This window comes from Triticum urartu, unplaced genomic scaffold (genome assembly GCF_003073215.2).
Source record: "Triticum urartu cultivar G1812 unplaced genomic scaffold, Tu2.1 TuUngrouped_contig_403, whole genome shotgun sequence".
In the NCBI taxonomy this organism is placed as follows: Eukaryota; Viridiplantae; Streptophyta; class Magnoliopsida; order Poales; family Poaceae; genus Triticum; species Triticum urartu.
The window spans coordinates 14,457-34,259 of record NW_024114585.1 but is presented as its reverse complement, the minus strand read 5'-3'; the positions used below and the strand labels follow the sequence as shown (position 1 = coordinate 34,259).

The 19,803-nt window shown below is 43.1% G+C and overlaps 1 protein-coding gene across 1 annotated transcript; it reads left to right on the top strand.

Moving 5' to 3' along the window:
- Positions 1 to 2,408: 2,408 nt before the first annotated feature.
- Positions 2,409 to 16,141, top strand: LOC125527482 (apoptosis inhibitor 5-like protein API5). Its single transcript, XM_048691990.1, has 16 exons — positions 2,409 to 2,613; positions 2,694 to 2,858; positions 3,883 to 3,979; positions 4,058 to 4,123; positions 5,691 to 5,770; positions 5,841 to 5,915; positions 5,999 to 6,148; positions 7,962 to 8,027; positions 8,119 to 8,184; positions 12,212 to 12,322; positions 12,468 to 12,554; positions 12,633 to 12,739; positions 14,117 to 14,231; positions 14,455 to 14,520; positions 15,526 to 15,620; positions 15,706 to 16,141. The coding sequence occupies exons 1-16, from the start codon at positions 2,527 to 2,529 to the stop codon at positions 15,887 to 15,889; spliced, it is 1,617 nt and encodes a 538-aa protein (XP_048547947.1). The 5' UTR covers positions 2,409 to 2,526; the 3' UTR covers positions 15,890 to 16,141.
- Positions 16,142 to 19,803: the final 3,662 nt, after the last annotated feature.

The following is a 19,803-nucleotide window of genomic DNA, read 5'->3' as shown; positions in this document are numbered from 1 at the left end:
TCAAAGAGCTAAGTCACGACTCAATCCTCATGGTTTATATATGCCTTTGCCTGTACCTAGTGTTCCTTGGGAGGATATATCTATGGACTTTGTTTTAGGTTTACCTCGAACAAAGAAGGGGAGGGATAGCATATTTGTTGTCGTGGATAGGTTCTCGAAAATGGCACACTTTATACCATGTCATAAAAGCGATGATGCTGTTAATGTTGCTGATTTGTTCTTTCGTGAAATTATTCGCTTACATGGTGTGCCAAATACTATTGTTTCAGATCGTGATACTAAATTTCTTAGCCACTTTTGGAGATGTTTATGGGCTAAGTTGGGGACTAAGCTGCTTTTTAGTACTACTTGTCACCCCCAAACTGATGGACAAACTGAAGTAGTCAATAGAACATTGTCTACTATGCTTAGGGCTGTTTTGAAGAATAACAAGAAAATGTGGGAAGAATGCTTGCCTCATATTGAATTTGCTTATAATCGTTCATTGCATTCTACTACTAAGATGTGCCCTTTTGAAATTGTGTATGGTTTCCTACCTCGTGCACCTATTGATTTGTTGCCTCTTCCATCTTCGGAGAAGGATTAATTTTGATGCTAAAGAATGTTCTGAATTGATTTTAAAAATGCATGAGTTAACTAAGGAAAACATTGAGCGTATGAATGCTAAATATAAACTTGCTGGAGATAAGGGTAGAAAACATGTTGTGTTTGCGCCTGGAGATCTTGTTTGGTTACATTTGCGTAAAGATAGATTTCCTAATCTGCGCAAATCAAAGCTAATGCCACGTGCTGATGGTCCTTTTAAGGTTTAGAGAAAATAAATGATAATGCATATAAACTTGAGCTACCTGCAGATTTTGGGGTTAGTCCCACTTTTAATATTGCAGATTTGAAGCCTTATTTGGGTGAGGAAGATGAGCTTCCGTCGAGGACGACTTCATTTCAAGAAGGGGAGGATGATGAGGACATCAATACCATTGTTACACCCACAGCCCCTACTGTTACATATACTGGACCAATTACTAGAGCTCGCGCACGCCAATTAAATTACCAGGTACTTTCGTTTCTTGGTAATGATTCTAATGTTCATGAGATTATGATGCTGCCTAAATTGGATACATTTGTTTTGCTTACAAATGAAGGTCCTAGCTTGGAGAAGGATGAACATTGGAGCAAGAACACGAATGGAGTTGATGGCATGCGCAAGGGGATCAGGAACGGAGTTACAAGTGATGATTTCAGGACTTTGAAGCCGCCATAAGGAGTGCATGAAGCCTTGGACGAAATATACAAGATGCCACTTCATAATATTCGTCCATAGGCTATTCTAGGTGCCGTGTCACCTTATTAATGGGCCAGGCCCATGTAATTTCGAAATACTTAAGTATAGGCTATTTTTAGAGTCCGTATGTGTGGGGAAACAAGAGTTAGGGTTGGTTTCGGACCCCACCCTCAAGGGCCACGAAATTCCCCTCTCTTCCTCCATATATACAGCCCTTAGGGCGTCGTTTAGACTTTGAGTTTTGTTTAGATTAAAAGTTCGCCATAGCTGCAACTTCGCGTACTTCGTTTGTGTCCAACGACCAGACCAAGACGTCACAGAACCCCACCTTGATCAATAAAGCTTTCATCTTATATTTCGCAATATCCAGATTGCAATCTCAGTTTCTTGCTTGTTCTTCGTTTGCTCGCAGGAAACAGGCCCTCGTGGTCAGGTTGATCGTGCTCCGGCGTGGTCAATAACCCTCGGAAGTTGGTTTAGCGATTGCTAAGGCGCGACGTCTCGCACGTTCGTAGTCGGATCGTCAAGGTCGACTCCCACAGAAAACGATAGCCACCATCTCATCGAAACATCGGGACACCTTTGCCTCTATCAATATTGATATAGATATAGATGATTTGATGGTCGAATTGGATCTTTTTATATTGACGATATAGATATAGATATAGATATACATATGCGAATCAACATATGGTTGAGTTGGTTAGGTGGACAGTGGTATCCCCAGCCCACCAAGGTTCAAATCCTGGTGCTCGCATTATTCCTGAATTTATTTCAGGATTTCCGACGATACGCTTTCAGTGGGAGGAGACGTTCCCGTCGACGACGAGGCGCCTACGGTGACTTCGAAAATCTCAAGATGATATGCCGGCTCAGTCTTTCGGAGGTGCTCATAGGGATAGGGTGTGCGTGTGTGTGTTCATAGGGGTGAGTGTATGTGCGTGTATATGAGCGCTTGTGTCTGTACTGATGCTAAAAAAATAAATAAATATACATATAGATAAATACGAACATCAGGATTTCATTCGCTGTGACCATCAAACCATGTTGGTTGGCGACAAGGGCGATTTGTTGATGTGTATGGAGCGTTCGAGTTGCCCTATGACCCAAAAACTCACCGGGGCTGCGAGCCCGTCTTTTATCCCCTTCGCTACCGCCAGACCATCTCTTTTCTCTTCCTCTAACCCCTTCGTAACCGGAACCCTAACACCCAAATCCACCACTCCCCGTCTTCGCCCCCTCCCATGGCAACCGCCAACGCCGACGCTGCCGAGGTCGAGCGGCTCTACGAGCTCGGCGACCGACTTTCCTCAGCCAAGGACAAGTCCCAGGTGTGCTTCTCTCCTGTGCAACCGATCCATTCCCCAGGGCTCCTTCGGTCTAGGGTTCTGACGGGTTTTTGGTCTTGCAGCACGCGGCGGACTATGAGGCGATCATAGCGTCGGTGAAGGGGCAAAACGTTAAAGCGAAGCAGCTGGCGGCACAGCTCATCCCCCGTTACTTCCGGAGTTTCCCAGCCCTCGGTACCTTCGCCATGGAAGCAATGTTCGACCTCGTTGAGATGGAAGAGCTCGCGGTTTGTATTCTCTCTGTCACTCTCTTCGTAGTTGATGTTAATAAGTAGCTCGGCATTGGTGGACGCATAGGTTGAAGGACGATGAACACTAGCATTTCCTTTTTGTGTTAAATTGGTCTAGGATTCAGATTGGACTCGCTGGAAACTAGAAATTTATGTTGGAAGCTTGTCTGTGGTTTAACTTAGTTTGTGACTGGTATTGGTTCCTATAAAATTTCCCTCCCCTTCTGCTTGCTCCATGCTTTTCTGTTGCTGATATTCCTAGCTGTGCTCCGAGGAGACATGTACCGAGAGTGCCATTTTAAAGTCACTTCTTTGTGTCAAAGACAATCACCCGTTGAGAAATCTAGAATAGTTACACATTCAGGCATTTTTTTAGAACCTTACGCCCCCCCTCCCCCTAGCCTTGCATTGATCCTTAACCAGCAGAGCTGATCTGTTAATGCTTTATTAAGCAGAAGGCTCAGTGTAATCAAACATTGCTTTGATTCTCGTCTTGCTAATAGCTACAACGGGATCAAATCATCAAAACAATAGCTACAATGGGATCAAATCATCAAAACAATACCTGCACCTTAAACAAAGTCTGTACCTGCGGAAATGTGAGTGAGCATTAGATGTACATCGTCACATGGCACAGTGAATATTTTCTACCAATGCTGATGTCTAATTATTGTTCAGTGAAGTGATCGTACAAGAACTATTTTCATTATAAATGTGGGTATACAATGTCAGTGGGGTCTGTGATGTCTCTGTTCGCCCTATACCAGTTCTTTGTTGATGGTTGCACCTTATTAACATCAGGCTATATCCAAGATTATAATAGTTTTTGGATAGCTACGGTTTCACAATTTTCTGATAAATGTGTGAAAGATACAAAATGCTTTATCTGTTTACCTCTGAATGGTTTTCATTTGTCAAAAGGCTGCTGTTATTATGTTCACTTTAGAACAACATGAATTTATTCATCATAAGGTTGTATGTTATCCACATGAATAACTCTCATCATTAAATGTACTTACAGATCAGAATACAAGCTATTCGTGGGTTTCCGCTTCTTGGCAAAGATGCAGAGTTCATCTCAAAAATTGCAGATATTCTTGGTCAGCTCCTTACAAGTGGTACAGCTTTTCTCCTATCTTTTCTCAGCTCGAATGTCAAATGTGGCTATGCTTCTCAAGTTCTTTCTTGCATTTCAGAGGAAAATGTGGAGCGTGATGCTGTTCATAAAGCACTCATGTCCCTTATACGACAAGATGTTAAAAGTAAGAGTCCTATCCTCATCTGTTGTTTGCTTACAGCTTTCGGAGTACTTTGATATGCATCCTGGTGTTTGATTACCGGGCCTGTGCTGAAAATTTCTGCCATCATTTTCTTTGGGAATGTGGACTTTCGGAGTAGAAAATTGATTTTATCATTGTCCTAATCCTAAAACTAAAATAAGTTGTGTAAATTGATGCCAAGCCTAGAGTTAACAACCTTATATGACGAATTTCTTGCTTTTCAACTATTGATGATGTTTATTTTACCAGATTAACCCAATTGGCAATTTACTGGACCTGCACACAAACTCTAGAAACCTAGAAAAATGGATCCTGTAGTATTATGTTTATTGAGTGGTGCTCTACTGCTCTATTTATTGATGTGCATATGAACTTCTGCACTTTCTTGACCTTTTCTTATATATCACAAGAGACATGGGTAGGACGCTGGGCAGAATCCACTTTCATCACTTCAAGGTGTTCTAGATTACGGGGTTTAAATTCAAGGCAGGTCCATATGCATAAGGATTATTGGTGGGCCCACCATTTCCTATGCTGTTCGGTCACTTCTATTCTTCTGTTGTTTGTAGTAGCTATATTTTGCGCAATACTCAATAAATGGCATAATCAGGGGAGCGATTTTAATCTTTGCTCTCCTGTTAGTTTATCATATATGGCACAGCATCTAACTCTATACCGCATATGCATTTTGACACATCAGGTAAGTGTTCTTTATGTATTAGAAAACTCTGCGTGGCGCAGTTGACATATTATCTGAATAGCACTTGATATGTATTTTCCTGTTAGAAATACTTTTAGCCACAGTATATCGCACATCCTTTTTGATTCTTACTAAAATTGTGAGTTCTGTTCAGCAAATGTTGAACTTTTAATAGCGTGCTGTGCTGATGTTTTGTCTTAATTCAACCTGTGAGTTCCATTATATTGATGATGAGTAACACCAACTTGTAATTTCTTTGTTATAGAAGCTTGTAATATCTTTCTTGCTGGTAGTGTTCACTTTGATGGGCTGCAAATGTCCTTTTTGTATTACTCGTTACACCATTTACCTCTTCTGTTTCTTCACCTTCATTTTTATTGACTTGTTGCTAGTCAGGATTCTGCTTAGCATCTATTTGGAAAAGCATGAAGCTAGTAAACACTCAACTATTCCACATTTCCCATATACATAAAATAACAAGAAGACACAGTTTCATCTTTTCTTCGGTGAAACCAGCCACAGCCCACATGTTCCTATCATTAATTCTGTTAAGAGTAATCAGGATTTTTTTGACTTAACCTTTGGATGATACTGGAGTAAAACTATATAAGTAATGTTCCAGAATGATTGTTGAACTAGCGTCTGAGTTTTTTTTGCCATCATCTCTTTGGACTGTAGTTACTAACAAGGTTGCCCTGGTCTACTATGAGGGCTACTATTGTCTTTTGATCACATTTTTTTGTTCATTGTGCAAAGAGTATAATGTCATGTAAACTGGATGTAGAGGTTAACATATATGCTTTTAACTTCATCAAGATCTTATAGTTGCTTTTACCGTCTTTGGTGTAGATTCGTTGCAGCCTTTATTTAAGCACGTGGAGTCAGGATCAGAGATCCGTGAAAAGATTATTTGTTTCCTCCGAGACAAGGTACATAGATTGCACATGCTCTAGGCTATCAACCTTATTTTCTGAGTATTGATAGAGTTAAAATTTTCAGGTTTTTCCTGTCAAAGCAGAGCTACTAAAGCCTCAAGCAGAAATGGAAAGATATATAACTGATTTGATAAAGAAAGTATGTACTAGAGCTACCATTTTTTTGTTTATTTAATTCCTGTATATTTCTGACACACTTTTAACAAAAAATGTATGATTTAGAGTGTACAAGATGTTACTGGGCTGGAATTTAAATTATTCATGGATTTTCTGCGGAGTTTGAGCATATTTGGGGATACTGCTCCTCGAGAATCCTTTCAAGAATTAATTGAAATCATTCAAGCACAAGCTGATCTTGATGCGCAGTTTGATGTAAGTATGCTATTTCAACATTCTAGGAATAAAATTTATATGTGTGCATATTAAAATACCAGAAAATTCGGGTGCAGTCATTGACAAAAGGACATTTTGGGAGTTGGCTTGGCTTGGACCCAGCCTTTATTTAATGCCGTATTTTGTGTTGTCTGTCAAACTTCTTGTAATTCGATCATGTGAACCTTAGAGCTAGTCTAGATAAAGAATTAAAAGCACAATTGCTCTGGGTTAGTCAGCAGCCTACACAAATAATTGGTATCACTAATTGAAGTTAGCGAGCATCATTATACATCGGTGCCAGAAGGTGGTATTTTTCGGTAATCATGGAGTAAACTTGTGTTCCGCGCACATTCATAAAAAAAGGTATAACATGCATGCCAAATTTATCCATTTAGCAGACCATCTGTAGCATCGGCTGGTCACTGTTGGTAGATGTTACGATAGTTATAAGACTCTTTGCTTTAGGGCAGTGGATGAGGGGATGAAAGGGCACAAAAGGGAGGTATTTGAACATGGCCATTCGGGTGAATATAGTAATGGTGTCGTATCGGTTGGTAAAATAGCCTGACTTCTAGACTTTACTGGTAATACAAGCCTCCTAAAAATGTGTATACTAAAAATAAGCTGGCAAAGACTTGTGGGCGTGGCATGTAATTTGTTGGAAGTTGTAAGTGCTAGGTGATTTGTTTTACAATTTTGAGGTGGTGCAAAATATCTCTAGACATAATAAATTTGTTGTTTCCTTTGATGCGAGGTGGCTATATTTGATAACATGAATTAAAGCACCACTTTTTTTGCGTGCCTTTCTGTATAATGGCTTGACTTACCTCCAAATTGCATAATAGGCCCAAGCTTTGCTAATTTATAGTTCAAGATGAGTGTGGGCCTACTGAATTCCCAAGCCGAGATCACTACTGTCCTGAAGATGAAAACAATTCTATTCCAGACATTTCATTTGGTATCCGTTTGCACATAAATTGATACTAGTAACCGCGCACGTGCAACACACGTGTCAATTCATTCACAAAACCTCATTATGGCCAAAACTGGTAGTTTTCCATGTAACAAGTTTTGGAAGCCAACATTGCACTAAACTGAAATAATTCAGAAATCTAAGGAATGCAATCCTTCAAATAATAATAGTATCTAAAGACTGTTCTAGTTGCATACAACAGAGTGTATCATTGTTTTGTGTCTTAAATCTAGCAGAGTCAGCCTGCAAATACATCATATCTTAATATCCTTGAGGCTGAGCTCCCAGCATGTGTCATGTGACTCACATTGAGCATGGAATACCTGATGGAGAACCAATTAGGAGAACCAAAAGTCCGAACTGATGAAGAAGGCCGGGCAATCCACATGTCCTTCAACACCCTCTCTCACGCGCTGCTTGATAAGGCCTAAGTATGGACAGAAAGAGGGCACACAATCTTTTCTATTTAATTTGCGAAAGCAGAGACTTGAACCAAGACCTCTTGGCACTGATACCACATTAAGTTTCATACAAGATACATGAACCAAAAGTCTGAACTGATCGAGAAGGTTGGGCAATCCACATATACTTCAACAGAAGTATCCTTGGTGTAGCAATTCTTGCTTTGTGCATTTCATTTTCTGGGTTAGGGGTGAGTAACAAAGGTGCATATTGATGTTGCACAATCGTGACCTTTCCATATGTTGCTACTTATTATTATTAGTTTCCTGTTTATCCTTTGTTGTTAGTAGTTGCAAGTTCTTAAGTTTGAAGTTCGTTTCTAAAGTACCTTTGTTTTGAGGTTGTGGATTTTGCTTAGGATTACTTCTCTTTCAGGTTTCTGATATCGATCATATAGAGAGGTGGACCTCATGCATCTATATGGCTCTTCCTATCTTCACGGTATGGCCCATTCAGTCGAACAATAATTAAGTCATTTATGTTATTATTGTTGAGCATTGAATCATATATTGGTGTTCTTTGCTTTCTTCAGAGAGGTGCATCAAGCAGCAAGTTTCTCAACTATTTTGCTAAGCAAATCGTTCCAGTTTTCGATAAGGTAAATTGCTTCATCTTGTACCTTGCATCCTCTGCTTCGTATAGGAAGAAGCAAAAGAACACTTTGTTCTTATTAGGGCAAATTTGTGCTATACTTTTTATGTTGGTATATACTCCCTCCGTTCCTTTATATAAGGTGTATTTGTTTTTTGAGAAGTCAAACGAGTGCAAATTTGACCTAGTTTTTAGAAAAATATATCAACATTCACAATACGAAATTTATATCATTTGATCCATCATGAAAAGTAGTTCCATATTTTATCTACGAGGTATTGTAGATGTTATTTTATTCTATAATCTTGGTCAAACATTCAGATGGTTGACTTGCACGGAAACCTATACAGCTTATATTCTGGAACGGAGGGAGTAGTAAATTAGTGACGACCGAATGCCTCCATGGCTACAGGAACATTTGTGTCTCATTATTAGCGTATCATCTTGATAGTCATGTTTTTTTGATCATTTTGTGACAACATCTTGCAGTATAGTGTACTTTCTGTGCTGATTAAGCTCAACAATTCATGATAATTTTAATTGAGATTGATACTCCCTCTAAAACGTGTTTACATACATCTATATCTAGACTAATCTAAGACAAGCAATATGGATTGGAGGGAGTACCTGTCTTTTGTGCCCTTTTGTTTTGTTATATTTTTGGTTTTGTTTGGAATATACATTTCTAGAAAACTGCACGAAATGACCATTGCTTAGTGTAACTAACACCCATCCCCACCAAAGGGTTGTTGATATGGGGCAAGCCGTTGGGTGGCCCGACCTTCACGAACCAGAGGTAGATTTGAGGAAGAACACGAGGAATCACAAGGAAATCAAGGGAAAACACATGGATAACTAGTGATGACAAGGTAACACCCTTTTGTAACCGCAGACCCACACCACACAGTTCACGTTGTTTCTTGCAAATCCAAGGGAGAAGCAAGAACAAGATGTGCATTTCTTTCCCAAGTCCTAAGACAAGGAGGTCTTGAATACCTTGGGAAGAATCTTCCCCTCAAGAGGAGGCCTTGATCTCCACTAGGGAAGTCATCTCCATGTAGGAGGAATCCCACATAGGGAGGTACATGGGTTGGTGGTCCCAAAGCTGCGCGCCCTGTATTATTAGGCCTATTTGGCCGATATAACCTGTCGTTGGGCAAGGCGCGGGGTCGTCGAGGCAATCGGCGGCACAGTCGTCAGGAGGCCGGTGTAAGGTTACACCAGTACTTCCTGGGAGGTTCGGGCGTTGGCCGATTACACTAGGACTTGTGCCGGGACTTCTTCCAGGAGCTATCAGATTTGAACCGGTTATGCTTGCTAGGTTGGACCGGTTATACTGCTGTTCAAGTCTTCCTTTGTCTTGCACTTCCGTCTCCGCTTCCAGGCTTCTCTCACAGGTGGTGTCTGGTGTGGGTGCTCTCTTGTGCGTGACCTATTGATGTAGGGTGGAACCCTAATGGCCGATCTTTCACGAAATGGAGGGGATTTCCCAAAGAACACGATGAACACTAGAGAGGAAAATACTCAAATCAACGAGATCCAATCATACATGTGCTAAATCCACATAAGCAAAGGGGAGATACAAGATCCAAAGTCAACAAGGGAGGATACACGGTAGCTAGTTCATGCCAATCCGTGAGGAAAGAGGTCTTGAATCCACTAGGGGATCCTTCCATCAAGAGGGGTCTTGAATCCACTTGGGAGATCTTCTTTAGGAGGTCTCGGTCTCCAAAGGAGTAGGGATAAGTGGATGAGCAAGGATCAATCTCAACGTTGAGCTATCACAATGCTAACCCTAAAACGTGGGCGGAGTTGGAGTATATATAGTCTAGGCGTAGGTGGAGTTGCACGGGCTTCGGCCCAAGTCATGCACGCAGGCAAGGTCTAGATGATCCAGGCTTCAGGTGGCCGGATGATTCGGGTGACCGTCCGGATCGTCCGGACGTGTCGTGGAAGCAGCGGCTGGTCCGGATGTCCGGCTTTGTCCAGATTATCCGGGAGCTGGTCCGGATGATTCGGCTTCGTCGAGGAGGCTGCTGTAGTCTTGGTGCGCGGTAGCCGGATCGTCCGGGACTTGGTCCGGATCATCCGGGCAGCTCCTGACTTGCTCGTTTTCTTCTCCGTCTTCACGTTCCTCTTCTCCCTTCGCTCGGCCTTACTCCTTAGCTTGTCCATGGCTAGTTTCTTGGTAACTGAGTATGCAAAGTGTCTCCGTTTGAGGTAGTAGCCATGTCTTGTCTGTTTCGAAAAGGAACTGCGAGAGGAGAGATGTTACCTCGGTCTTAAGAGCTCTTGCACGTGCATGTGTCATAGGTCCACTTGGCACTTGGGGAGACGAAGGTGGGTCCACGGGGATGACCTTGGGATGCTCCACATCATCTCCCACCTTGGGAAAGATCCGACCTCGGATCAAAATCCTCATCACCATGGAATGGAGATAGGTCCGTGACGCTGAAGATGTCACTCATGCTGTACTTTGTTGCGTGGGATGTCGATCTTGGAGGCATTATTCTAGCACCTTGAAGGGTCCGTCGGCTCGTGCTAGCACCTTGAAGGATCCGTCGGCTCGAGGTGTGTTTGGTTGAGGTGTGGATTCTGAAAAGTCTACAATTAGCTGTGAGAAAGCTGCTGTGAATTGAGAACTGTGGGAAAGCTGAAAGTTTCATTGAAACAGTTGTGAAACTGTAGATTTGGAAGGAATTGTTTGTAATGCCTGTGAGTCTTGAAAGATTGTTTATATATGCTTTAATAGACCGTAAGGCAACAATTTGTACACTGGTTGACACTACAGATGATTTATTTGAACAACTATTTATAATGTTGCAAATTATAAAAAATATAAATAGAGAGTGATGCCGTTTATTATTGTAAAAGACATGGAGATATCATGTCGGAATTTTCTCCAACAAATGCATGTTTTAACTTGTGTTTTTTCTTAAGAAATGTATTTTTTTCGAGAAAGAACACACCAAAATATTTTTGCTGGGTCACATTGTTACATTACATCAGCACAACAAGAAATGAGCCACTGTGTTAAACTCTTTTGAAACATTACACACATCTGCCAGATGACGAAGTCCATCTTTTGATACACATTTGCTCGGAATTTTATACCAACCCCATTGTTCAACCAGTAAACAAACACTTCCAAGTTCCAAAATTATAAACATCCACCTAGTTCTTGTTGACTGTAATCAACTTACACTATATGGCCATGAATCTGCTAGAGTGCCCTCAAGGCCACTCTCTCGCTGCCCACCTCCCTGGCATCTGGAACACATAACAGATTACATGGGAAAAACTAGCAAGCAAACTCCATTCACATGTGATCATAAACATGCACTCAATGATATATGCTCACAATATCCAATCAACTAGCTGAGGGATGTACTCAATACCAAAAAATGAGGAGAAAAAAGAAGGAAGAGGGAGGGGAGCTACATTGTTGCTGTGGAATGATGCGGCGGCGCAGCTGTGCTCTGGGTGGCGGTGCAGGCCGGATGGAGCCATGGAGGTGCAGCGCGAGGGGAGGCTCATGGTGCGGAGCTAGGGGACGGGAGCAACCCTAATTCAGGACCTCTCGTTTGGGGAGGAGACGAATCGCACGCGCGGGGGTGGGGTGGGGTGTGTGTGTGTGTGATGGAACTGAATTAGGGTTGACATACCGGCGACAGGTGGGTAAACTTTTCGCCAGTTGATTGGCCTCAGCAGCTGCAGAAAATACACATACGAGAAGTTGTTGTGTTTGCAGATTGTGCCGTGGGGAGACAACGTTTGGTTGGCTTCCAGCTTTTTAACTGCTGAAGTTGGTTGGAAAAGCTCAACCAAAAGGACCCTTGCTCATCATTGCTTAGTCTCTTAACAAGGGCCGTGCGTTCACAACAGGCGAATTTTACAATGCTGTTCAAGTTTCTAGTTATGATTTTTTGTCGTTGCTTTGTCAGTATCCTGCATCATCTGGAGTGTTTTTCCTTTTGAAACTATTTCTGCTCTTGCGTGTTTCAGCATCAAGTGTTCGTTTTTACCATTTTTAGATTCCGGAGGAGAAGAAACTGGATTTACTTAAGACAGTTGCTGCTAGCTCGCCATATGCTGCAGCACAAGATTCACGCCAGCTGCTTCCATCCATTGTTCAGTTGCTCAAGGTTTATACATTTCTTATTTCTGCTAATGTTTCTAAAGCCCAATTTGCAAGGTTTATTTTGTATGCTCAAAGATGTTCATGGGTTTCTCATTTACAGTGAATACAGGATTAAAATTTCTATGTTGATCTCAATTGTTGTTTTGCAGAAGTATATGCCTGGGAAGAAGGTAGATGATATTAATCACAATTATGTCGAGTGCTTGCTATACACTTTTCACCATTTGGCTCATAAGGTTAGATAAATGAAATGTTTCTACTATGATTCATGTCAGTTTCTTCATGACCTTGTGCTGACCTAATGTGTAATATAGACACCAAACACAACAAACAGTCTCTGTGGTTACAAGATCGTTACTGGACAGCCATCAGATAGACTTGGAGAGGATTTCTCAGAACATTACAAAGATTTTATTGAGAGGTACCTTGCTATATATATGGTACAATAATTAATTGATGTTGATGATTTATTTTATTTGTATTTGCATTCTTCAAAAATCTGTTCTTAAGCAAAGAAGTCTACTAGTAAGTTACCATCATATTCACATGCTTCAATTTCATGTCTCACCATCTCCTCACATGTCATTCTTAGATTAAATTGTTTGGCTTTGTTTCATTTGCTGTACTGGCCACTTCTTTACTATAAACTGAGTTAAACTCTTAAGAATATGCCCCGAGAGCAGTGTTTTTAAGGCGGTAAGGCAAGGCAAAGCGCTTGGGGGGGGGGAGGGGGGGGCTCACTGCCTAAGCGCTAAGGCATAAGGCAAGGCGACGCCTTAGAGAGTTCTAAGAAGTAGAATTGAGCAGAATTTGGTAGGCAACTGCAGGAGAGGTGATGGTTGCTTGCTGCTGCCTGCTCTCCTGGAGAGGAGGGGGAGGCGGATCTGCTGGAGAGGAAGGGGAGAAGCAGCCGGAGAGGAGGGGGAGAAGTTGCTGGAGAGGAGGGGGAGAAGCTCAGATCCAGCCCCAGAGATGGGGTTGGGGGAAAACTGAAACTGGTTAGGGCTCTCTCTCCCCCTGCTATTAACTGTTGGCACCCAGACTCTGTTTCCCGCCCTTCTCTTCGCGCCCAGAGCTCTGTTTCCCGCCTGAACTCCCTGCCCTCTCTAAGGCGTCTTCATTTGCCTAAGGCGGGAAGAATGGCGCCTAGGCGGACGCCTTGGACGCCCTATGGACTAAGGCGGACGCCTTAGGCATGCACGTAAGGCAAGGCCGACGCCTTGTAACCTGGGGGTGCCCTGACGCCTAGGCGTCAGGCGACGCCTTAGGGACGCCTTGAAAACAATGCCTGATAGTAAAAGCCTTCAAGTTGGAAGTTCCATTGTGGTTCTGTTGTAGTTTAATTTAAGCAAGCCCAAATAAAGTCTAGTACATAGAACGCTTTATCTGATTTTGATTCCTTTTAAGAGATGTCCACTATTAAGTACTCCCTCCTTGCCAAATAGTGCATATAAAATTTGGTCAAGTTAAACAAACTTTGATCAAGTTTATATAATTTTTGTATCAGCATTTACAATACCAGATCAATACCATTAGATTCATCATGAAATATATTTTCATATGGTATATATAGAAATATATATTTTCTTTTCGTGCGGATCAGTCACATGATGATGCCCAGATTGCCCATTAAGTTTTTTAGATAGAATCTTTTAGCATAGTAGAACAAATGTTGTGTCTACTTTCATAGTTGGCTTTGTCACCCTGCTTATGTGTTCCATTGTTATCTTGCACAAATTTGTTTCTCCAGTATGATTTCTGTCATGCTAGCGTGTTTCTGATGGTTACAAATGCACAGGTTAACTGGAACGGAAGACACGGTTCGAGCAGCCTCGAAGAGACTAACCCAGGGAATGGCAGATTTCAACAAGGCAATATCTTCAGCAAAGACAGAAGAAGAGAAAACTAAAATCGTGAGTTTAGATGCTTGGGTTTACTAGTTCCATTGGAACGTTCTCTAGTTTGTGCCATGTTATACTACCATTATTACGGCATCATAATATTTCTGCAGGAACCTTGTATTGTCATAATCTGCACAATTTGTCCTAAACATTTTTCATGGCACAGATTTATCACATGTGTCGTCTACAGTTCCTGCTAAAGTGCCAATTGATAGTGATGTGATATCTTTTGCAGAAAGCGGATCAGCAAAAATCGACGATGACAATGCGGTCCTATAATAATATATTGGCAATGTCACAGGTAATTTCTTTGTTTCACTTACGAAGACTTCTGCAGGATTGCAAGCTAACATCTATTCTTAGTAACTAGTTCTTCGTTACCTTGCATCACTATCTCTGTTTGCATCGACATGCCATTTGCTGCTGTTTTGTGCACCGGCCTGGCTGACTCATGTCCGCAATAACATCAATTTGCTGCAATCCTGTTTATATTGAGCAAGTTTTTACTCCCTCTGTTCACTTATTAATGCAGTACTAAATGTAACGATGCAAGGCTAAAATCTGAGGGTGTGGGTAATAAACAGTACTAAACTAGCCTACAAAAACGTCTTATAGTTTGGTAGGGAATACATAATTTTGTCTGAAGATTAAAGAAACCATAGCCAAACAACAACAACAACAACAAAGCCTTTAGTCTCAAACAAGTTGGGGTAGGCAGAGGTGAAACCTCGCAACCAACTCATTGTTCTGGCACATAGATAGCAAGCTTCCATGCACCACTGTCCATGGCTAGTTCTCCGGTGATACTCCAGTCCTCCAGATCCCTCTTGACCACTGTCCATGTCAAGTTTGGTCTATCCCTACCTCTCTTGACATTATCGACACGCTTTAGCCGTCCGCTATGCACTGGCGCTTCTGGGCTCCTTGTTGAATATGCCCGTTAACCAACGACATAATATTTAATATTGTGTTAAAATGCACAAGCATATCTGTATTATTTTCTAAGCCCCTTAAACATAAAATCCTTTATCCATGCGACAGAGCCTATATATGCTTAAGATGGCATATTAGCTTATTCTAGCTTCAAAATATAAGCCATGTTGGAATTTCTTGCTTGGCGTTTGAGGTCTAAAACGCAATTGTACAACTGTAACTAGCTTCTTAAAATTTGCTATGAAGTCAACGAGCATATTGCTCTTGTGTACTGTTGATTATTTGTCTATGTGCTTCAGAAGAAACTAGTGTAACCTATTATTTGCTCACATCTAAAATTTAAATGAGACGATTTGTTTTTTATTTATTTCAGCCATTGCATGGGATATCTCCGTTATTCATTGGAGATAAGAAAATTACTCTATCATGGATGGAACAACCAAAGAAACCAGCAGCTTCAACAGCTGGGTTAGATGTCCACTACCAAATGTTGAATTTTATTCAGATTAATTTGCATTTCTTTTTAGTCAATTCTAGTTTGCTGATGTTTCAGAGGGAAGAGGACCCAGCCTGCTAGTAACGGGAATGCCCCTTTAAACAAGAAGGGGCGAGGAGATGGAGGAATGCACAATCAGCTTGTGAACAGAGCTTTTGAGGGGTTACCCCGTGGTGGTGGTAGAGGCAGTGGAAGAGGGCGGGGCAGAGGAGGCCGAGGAAGAGGTTGGGGCTACCGCTGAGATCTTTCAGAAATTGACATTCCAAGCGAGAAAGGGATCAGTTTTCTCCTTCCATTCGAGAGTAGTGGCAAGAGTCTGTTTATCTGGGTTAGCTTTTCTGTACCAGGAAGGTGCGTGACTGTTGGGTGCACAAGGGAAGCACAAAAGCTCATACAAAGGATCCTAACCGTCTTGGTTTGCGGATTGTTGTTTGGTGGTCCGAACGGTACATTTTAGTCATAGTATATTTATTTGAGGAATTTATTTTTCAAATCACCCGGCTGATTAGAGCATCTCCGGCCGTTGCCCCCTAGCATAAAAATCGCCCTTGGAGGCGAGCTGGCGATACAATCGGCGCTGGGGATGGTTTTGCGTCTAGTCGTCGCCCCCAGACGCCGAAATTGGCCCATTTTTTAGCCCCATTTCAGCGAACAAAGGGTCTGGGGAATAGGCCCATATTCGGCGTGGTTCGCCGTGTCTCGGCGTTCAATTATCAACACAATTTTTTCTTATCACATATTTCATCACAGAAAAATCAAATACTTCAACAAAATAGTACAACAACAAATAGTTCAATACAAATTATATAGTTTAACAAATAAAAACTCATATTTCATCACACGTCGTCCCTCTTGAGCCTTCATAGGTGCTCAATCAGATCTTTCTGCAGTTGATGTTGCACTTGTGGATCTCGGATCTTCTGATGCATACTGAGATAGGCAGTCCAGATTACCGGTAGCTGGTGATCAACTTCGGCTAGAGGACTCGGCCTATAGTATGGTTCAGTGTCAAACACTGGATCTTCTTGCTCGCTCTCGATGATCATGTTGTGCAAGATGACACAGCAAGTCATAATCTCCCACATTTGATCTTTGGACCAGGTCTGAGCGGGGTACCGGACAACAGCAAATCGAGATTGGAGCACACCAAATGCCCGCTCGACATCTTTCCCGCAAGCCTCATGAATCTTCGCAAACCAGGCGTTCTTGCCTCCTGGCACAGGGTTTGAGATCGTCTTCACAAATGTCAACCATCTCGGATAGATGCCATCAGCTAGATAGTACCCCTTGTTGTAGTGCCGCCCATTGATCTTGAAGTTCACCGGAGGAGAATGACCTTTAACTAGCTTGGCAAAGACAGGAGAGCACTGCAACACATTGATGTCATTGTGAGTTCCTGGCATACCAAAGGAGTGCCAAATCCAGAGGTCTTGTGTGGCCACCGCCTCAAGTACCACACTGCAACCGCCTTTGGCGCCTTTGTACATCCCCTGCCAAGCAAATGGACAATTCTTCCATTTCCAATGCATGCAGTCGATGCTTCCAGGCATCCCAGGAAATCCTCTTGCTGCATTCTGTGCTAGGATCCGAGCAGTGTCTTCCCATTGGGTGTTCTCAAGTATTGCGGTCCAAACACTGTCACCACTGCCCGACAGAACTTGTAGAAGCACTCTATGCTGGTGGACTCGGCCATGCGCCCATAGTCGTCGAGTGAATCACCAGGAGCTCCGTATGCAAGTATCCTCATCGCTGTCGTGCACTTCTGGATGGAGATGAATCCAAGGGCGCCGGTGCAATCCATCTTGCACTTGAAGTAGTTGTCGAATTCCTGAATGGAATTCACAATCCTGAGGAAGAGCTTTCGGCTCATCCGATAACGGCGCCGAATTTTTTTTTCGCCGTGAAGTGGAGCATCGACGAAGTAGTCAGAGTAGAGCATGCAGTAGCCTTCGAGACGATGCCGGTTCTTTGCTTTCACCCGCCCCGGCGCCGAGCCACCTCGCCGCGGCTTTTCATTGCTCGTCAGCAGCTGGGCGAGGGCGGCGAGCACCATGAGATGCTCTTCTTCCTGGACGTCGGCCTCGCCTTCCTCCTCCAGCAGCGCGGCGAGCGTTTCCTCGTCATCCGAGTCCATCGCCGAGGCAGGCAAATCGCCGAACACCTTGCGCCCGATGGGCGTGTACCCGCCGCTAAACTGCCCCTCCGCGGCCGGAAACGCCCAGCTGCTGTTGGAGGGGCTGCCGCGGCGAAGCTCTGCTATTTTTTCGGCAGGGAATGGCTATCTAGCGGTGAAGGGTGGCGGGCGGCGCCGGGATATAGCTAGTGGCGGCCGAGGGCGCGGAGGGTGGGAAGTGAGTCGGGGAAGAAAACCTTGACTTTTCCCCTGACAGTGTGGGCCAGCCGCGCTTTTCCCTTGCGCCGGAGCCCCCAATTGCCCCGCAGTGCGCCGGGTTCGGCCTGTGACCGCCGGGCGAAAAAAAGGGCCGAGTCGGCGATTTTCGGCGTCCTGGGAGCATGACTGGGGCGTTTTTTTGGCGCCGGCACCGAAAAAGTGGCCTGGGGGGGCCTGTTGGGGGCGCGGCTGGAGATGCTCTTATAGCTCTTGCATCAGCTGAGCTCAGGGAGCCAAACGCAATTTCCGTCCCAGTAGCCCTTTGTCGAAGGGCCTAGGCCGTTCTTTCATTAGATAGAAAAGTGAGAGCAGTACAAAGGCAAAACAGTCTAGACGATCTAGAGCCGATTGCCGATAGAGTCAGAACTCCCAGTAGCCCTTTGTCTTTGCATGTGCATGGTCTCCACAGCATTTCTTTTGATTTCCACCAGTTTGATGTTGTGGATTGATGAACTACATAGTAGTTCTGTCGCAGAGCATTTCCTGCAGTAGCAGTATATTAGGCATAGAAAAGTTTCCAGAGTGAATTTTATGGCACCAAAGAGTTATTTTTTTAGGGAAAGAATGTTAATCTCAACAGTAACCTTAAATAGCCCCCCACATCTCAGCAGCTTTTCCTGCAGCAGCCCTATTTCTTGTTCACAATTTGCATACATATTGCAACAAATAACAATCTAAATTCATTGCAAAATAATATACGAGGTGGTATGCTCGCTTGTTTAAACTAATAATGACTTTGTTAAAAAATTGATTGGTGTTGTTATTGGGCTCTTCGCATACTTATTAATTTTTTGGTCCATCCATGTAATAAAAGTAATTTGTCAAAGACATGAGTTGAACACAACACCATTGTCATCAGGCCAACACGCAATAGCCGTACCACCAGCCTAATGTTTATGTTGTACTTGGAGAATTTTTTCTTGAGGCGTAGCCAAACTTTTATTCATCCAAGTCCACACTTGGTGGGATACAAGCTTGGTCATGGGGTTGTACACAGCCATAGGTGACGACCCCTATCTAAAGAAAGCGAAAACCTAGTTAGTCTATGAGCTTCTACATCTGCCATTCGTCCTTCAAAACTGAAAATACAATTAAAGTTTTTCCAATCTAGACTTAATCTTCGAGATGATAGGCCCGTAGCAACCTATGCTGCTGTTTGTAATATCACAAACTACCCGTTTGGAGTCACATACGATAACAAAGCTATGATGATCCTCTTCTACCAACACTATCCCCTCACGACATGCAATAGCCTCCAGTACTGCCAGATCATGTAGGCCTAGGGTGACGAGAGAAGAATTGCCCAAGTAGTTTCCTTGCCGGTCCCTTGCTACCGCAGCTGCTGACCCCCTTCGGTTTGCATTGGACGAGCCCGCGTCGACATGGATTTTTGGCAAACCATCTGGCGGAGCCCTGGGTCGAACCTTCCGCATTGCCTGTGGTTGTCCTATTCTACTGGTTGGTCCTGGCTTCCGATCCTTTATGATTTCCAGATCTGAGATGAGACGATCAATGAAAATATGTGTGGCATGAGGGCTTTGAAATATCCCGTTGTGAATGGCCTTTCTCCTTTCTTCCCAAATAGCCCACAAGGTCACCGAAAGTCTGACAAAAACTTCATGGGAAAGTGTGTTTATCATCAATAAACAACCAATTTTTGGTGCTCAGTTCAGTGGCCGCTCTAAGATGATAACAAGTTCTCCATCCACTAGCACCCAAATGCACCTAGACATCGAGCATTCCAGCAGGGAATGTCGCCAAGA